This window comes from Orycteropus afer, unplaced genomic scaffold (assembly GCF_000298275.1).
Source record: "Orycteropus afer afer isolate SDZICR_OR568_19922 unplaced genomic scaffold, OryAfe1.0 scaffold00097, whole genome shotgun sequence".
NCBI lineage: Eukaryota > Metazoa > Chordata > Mammalia > Tubulidentata > Orycteropodidae > Orycteropus > Orycteropus afer.
In genome coordinates, this window is record NW_006921684.1 from 6,320,613 (window position 1) to 6,326,228 (window position 5,616).

The following is a 5,616-nucleotide window of genomic DNA, read 5'->3' on the forward strand; positions in this document are numbered from 1 at the left end:
AGGAGGTGTGGGTGTAGTTGTGTCTTATGGGGACTGTTGTTGTCTCCCATTCAATTAGACACAAGTTACAATTGAATAACCATCAAAAAACTAAAAGCACAGGGACAAAAACACACCATGTAATCACACAGGAACAGTAACGAAAAAAGGGAAAAACAAGAAGGAAAGACAAGAAAACCTGCAATATCTGGGGATGGGGCATTAAGAGAAAAAAAGTAGAGAAGGAGAATAATGAAGGGAAAAATGCAAAAATTAAAATAAGGAATGAGATTAACCAGGAGAAAAAAGGGGAAAGAAAAAAAAAAACTTAAAAAAAAAAAAATTTCAACCAGGAACAGGGAAAAGAAAAAATGCTGAAAACTAGGACCTGGGAGGGGAAGATTAATAATAATAGTAAAAAGGACAAAAATATTAATAATAATAGTTGTTTTAAAACAGACAAATAAAAGCAAACTAATCACCAGAAAAAGAAAGAAAAAAATAAAAAAAGAGAAAAAAAAATCGGTGGAGGACAGGGTAGGGCACCCAGGCTCTGTCTCTGCACACAGACTGTGATGGAGTTCCTGTGGGCCCAGAAGGTAGGTGGGAGTGGGGGATGGTCCCACCTCCGTTGACCAAGCGGGTGTGGGGTATAAGAGTAATAAGGGGAATGTCCTACCTTTTCAGTCTTGCAGGTCCAGAGGGTTCTTGGAGTTGCTGGAAAGCAGAACATGTTCTTAAGCCTCAGGAATCTGCAAGAGCACTATCTCTTTAAATATCCAAAATAGTCAAGCTGCTTTTAGACCTTCAAAATGGCGGTATCCTCCAGACCGGCAAAAGTCCACAGCTCAGCCCGCCTTTCTCTGCACCTTCTCCGTTTATTCCCCAGCCACCGGAGCAGTCCTCCATGCAGTTCCTGGCTAGCAGGGCTGATTTTTAGGTTAATTCTTAGGTCCTACCACCACTTGGGAATCTCCAAGCTGTCTGGGCCGTGAGGATTGCTGCCAGACCGCAGCTCCGTATATCTCCTTTTTGGTATTTTCACGCAAATTCATCTGCTAGTTGGGGTTTAGTCCACTTCTATATCCTTCCCTTCAAGGCTCAGGGGTCCAGGATTACCTTCTGTTTCTGTGTTAATTGGTTTCCCTTTTCTTTGTTGAAGAGGGTCTGTGCAGTCTTCTGCCTAGTCTGCCATCTTCCCAATTCTCCTTTACTTTTTTTTAGAGACAGTCTTCTTAACTAAAATTTACTCAGTTTGTTGAATTTGGTTTTACAACGAGACAAATGATTTAAGACATAGGTTGAAATTAAGAATTTTACCACAGATTTCTTTTTTTTTAAAACTATCAAGTACTTACTCCAGTGAAATACACAAATTTTCCTATGAATTTGTCAAAAAAAATGTGGTCTATGTATATGGCTACTGTATAGTCCCTAAGGAGCTCTTGTGGCATAGTGCCTAAGGCACTTTAATGCTAACCGGAAGGCTGGCAGTTCAAACCCACCAGCCACTCCTCAGAAGGAAGGTTGGGCAATTTACTTCTGTAGTGATACCATCTTGGAAACTCAAGAAGGGATCACTATGAGTCAGATCTGACTCAACAGCAACACGTTTGTTTGTTTGGTACAGTCCTTGAGGGAAGAAGAAACATTGCTTATAAGTATCAATGCTGGGTTCTTCTGTGTTCTCAGTCACATAGCCCATCACCCAATCTATTCTCTATTTTTTCATTAAGCTGTGTATTTTCTCCTAATTCTTAAAGAATAGAATGGAACATTTGAAATGTGTTTCATGGTTTAAGATCATTATATGTCTGAAACATAAGGGTATTGTGAATTTAAGTTGGTGCCATTGTCTGCTTAAAGTTTAAGTCTTATGTTTACAGAATATTGAGAACTATCTTTTGTCACATGCCAAACCTTTCTATGCAATGCTTATTTATAGTTTGTGTTTAATAAGAAATCAAGCCTGACAATGAGGAATGGAGCGGAAAGAGGAAGTACAGAGAATCACAGGATATGATTTTAGAGCTGATAAATAGGAACTGGTGGCAGGGAGTGTGTCTGGAAGTGTAGTGACAAGGAAAATACTGTGCAACTATTCAGATGTTAAGCATTATTTTGTGAGGTAGTCTACTTTGTGGATTTTTTATTTTTCAGGAGGCTCGTAGGAATACTCTAATAAAAGATACCATGAGGGAACAGTGCATTCCAAACCTGGTGGAATCATGGTACCAAATCTTACAGAATTATCAGTATACTAATTCAGAAGTGACATGTCAGTGCCTTGAAGTAGTTGGGGCTTATGTCTCTTGGATAGACTTATCCCTTATAGCCAATGATAGGTGAGTATACCTAATCTTTAAAATATGAACCTGCAAATACAGCATCTAAAGTTTAAGAATTTGAAAATGTTTTAACAATTTTCTTATAAACCCTATTACCAGGTTTATAAATATGCTGCTAGGTCATATGTCGATAGAAGTGCTACGAGAAGAAGCATGTGACTGTTTATTTGAAATTGTAAATAAAGGAATGGATCCTGTTGATAAAATGAAACTAATAGAATCTTTATGTCAAGTATTACAGGCTGCTGGGTTTTTCAGTATTGACCAGGTCAGTAAATTTATGTATAAAATTTTGATAATTTTTGGATACATAATAACTCTTTTTTTAATGTTGCAAAATTTTCCCGAGTTTACAGTAATAAAACATTGTATCTGGATAACCATGATGCTATCTGTCATATATGCCTTGGACAATAGATTATATCAGTTATTAAACTTCAAGGTCTAGGATGGAACCTGAAGTTGTACATTTCACACTCTGGGATGATAGAAACATTAATGGCCCATGGAGCACATTTTTTGCAGCAAAGACTATACCATTTATACGATGTTGTGTTTTTTACTAAAATTAAGCTTAGTAATTATGAATGTTACATACTCATTATACTTTTGAGTTCTAACTAATTTGAGCTGTTTAGCCCTGAGGGCTCTGAGCATGGTAAAGTTTAATAATTTAGAAACAAAATTTGAAGATTTTTGTTTTAATTTTTGCTGTGTAGAAAATAAAGAATCACTAAGAATTCTTTGTAGTGCTGATAGATATTACAGCTTTAGTAATTTTGTTGTTTAAAGACAAATAATAGTTTGTGGTTTTTTTTTTATGTTTCAAATAATTGTCTTATTTCATTCCTGAAAAAAGATTTAATGTGGTAAAGGCAGAGCCTTTTTCTATAGGCAAAAAGCCTATAGAAAATAGTGGAAATAATCCAAGTTTGATCCCTGACTCTAACACTTACAGGACCTTAGGCATTAGACAGCTAATTATAATAGCAGTTCTGTCTTCTTAAAGGGTTGTTGAGTATCAGATTAGATAGTATCAGAAAGGATTTTTGTGAATTGTTGCACATAAAACATTGAAATATGTCAGTATTAATTTTATTGGAACATGTTTACTAAATTCAACTGTTTAGAGAGGAGGAAACTAACTTACTAATGAAATTTAAATTATTATCATCTTAAAGAAGTTTGCAGAGATTTCCTGAAACTACAGATCACTTTTTTAAAGCTTTCATAAAGCTGGTAATGTCTGTTGTTTTTAGGTGCTAGAGAGTCAATTCTAACTCTTAATGACCATCTCTCTAGTAATCCTCTTTCCTTAGTTAGCTCCTGCTGTGAAATTCTGCATTTGGGTTTTCATTGACATGCAATGTGATAATTTAGTAATGTTATTGTTAGGTGTTTCTGAGTCTAGGGACCCTATACACGACAGAAAGAAACACTTCTCAGTCCTGCTTCACCCTCACAATCATTGATCTGTTACTGCAGCCACTGTGTCAGTCCATCTCATTTAAGGTCTTCCTCTTTTCCACTGACCGTCTACTTTACCAAGCATGATGTCCTTCTTCAGGGATTGGTCCCTCCTGATAACATGTCCAAAGTCCATGAGACAAGGTGCCATCCTAGCTTCTGAGCAGTATTCTGGCTGTACTTCTTTTAAGACAGATTTCTTTGTCCTGGCAGTCCATGTACTGAAAGGGCAGTTCAGTACCCTTTGCCAATACCGTAATTCAAATGTATCAATTCGTCTGTGGTATAAACCTTATTCATTGTCCAGCTTTCACATGCATATGAGGCAAGTGAAGATACCATGGCTTGAGTCAGAAGCATCTTAGTCCTCAAGGTGACGTCTTTGCTTTTTAACACTTTAAAGAGGTCTTTTGCAGATTTGCCCAATACAGTGTGCTGGTTGATTTGTCTGCAGGAATATAATCATTAAAAATAGTTGCTTTAAAGAGTACTAATGGATAATAATTATAACCAAGGAATTCAAATTGTAAAAATTCACCAGAGCAATGGAATTGCTAAAGATCTAATATCAGTTTAAAATTTAATCCTGTAATTACTCCTAACCAGAAGATTGGTGGTTCAAACCCACCAGCCACTCCTCAGAAGGAAGGTTGGGCAATTTACTTCCGTAGAGATACTGCCTCGGAAACTCAAGGAGGGGTGGCTATGAGTCAGAGACGACTTGACACCACATAACAACAACAAAGGTTTGGCTTTTCCTTCTTATTCTTGAATAGGTGGTTTTAAATTTGTGTTTCTTTTTTTTTTTTTTTTTGATGTTTATTGACTATGCAAAAGCATTTGACTGTGTGGATTGTAACGAATTATGGATAACATTTCAAAGAATGGGAATTACAGAACACTTAATTGTGCTCATGCAGAACCTACACATAGACCCAGAGGCAGTCATTCCAATGGAGCAAGGGAATACTACATGGTTTAAAATGAAGAAAGGTGTGCAAAATTGATGTTTTTCTTGATTGCTTGTAGGAAGAAGATGTAGACTTCCTGGCCAGATTTTCTAAGCTGGTAAATGGAATGGGACAGTCATTGATAGTTAGCTGGACTAAATTAATTAAGAATGGAGATATTAAGAATGCTCAGGAGGCACTACAAGCTGTTGAAACAAAAGTGGCGCTGATGTTGCAGCTACTGATTCATGAGGATGATGACATCTCCTCTAACATTATTGGTTTTTGTTATGATTATCTTCATATATTGAAACAGGTAAGCCCTTGTTTTAATCTTTTTATCTAGTAGTTAATATAGAGGTGTCACAGAAAATTAGAAAAATAAATGAAAATAAGAAAATACCCATAATTCTACCTAAAGATATTTATTAAATAACTACTTTCATCTTTTTTTGGACATTCTCCCCCATACTTAAAGTGATGGTATTTATTGTCTTTAAAATAATAAGAAAGAAAATATCATAGTCAGAAAACAAGGATGGATGGGTTGTGATATTGATTTGACTAACAATCATGAGTTACTTTTAGGCTTAGGTTATCTTTCTATTTTGAAGCTATAGCTTTAAATACAGGCAGTTCTCCAGGTTATGAAGGTCTGACTTACAGACATCAACTGGCCCTTTAATGTAGGGCTTTGAACCAGTTTGCTTGTGGTTGACGAAATGAAACAGACTTGAATGTTTACAATTTGGTTTATTTGTCAAGGTAACTAGAACAGGAAAAATTATGGGCCTATGCCCTGGAACGGGAGCTCTGGTAGCATAATGCCTAAGGCACTTGACTGCTAACCAGAAGGCTGGCGGTTCAAACCC

The 5,616-nt window shown here is 36.4% G+C and overlaps 1 protein-coding gene across 1 annotated transcript in view; it reads left to right on the forward strand.

Annotated features, from left to right (window-relative positions):
• Positions 1–5,616, forward strand: part of XPOT (exportin for tRNA) — a 49,923-nt gene that overhangs the window by 15,823 nt on the left and 28,484 nt on the right. Inside the window, exons 6-8 of the mRNA XM_007942734.2 lie at positions 2,140–2,324; positions 2,427–2,595; positions 4,824–5,060. Of these exons, the coding sequence (XP_007940925.1) occupies positions 2,140–2,324; positions 2,427–2,595; positions 4,824–5,060 (591 nt within the window). The remainder of the gene's footprint in view (positions 1–2,139; positions 2,325–2,426; positions 2,596–4,823; positions 5,061–5,616) is intronic.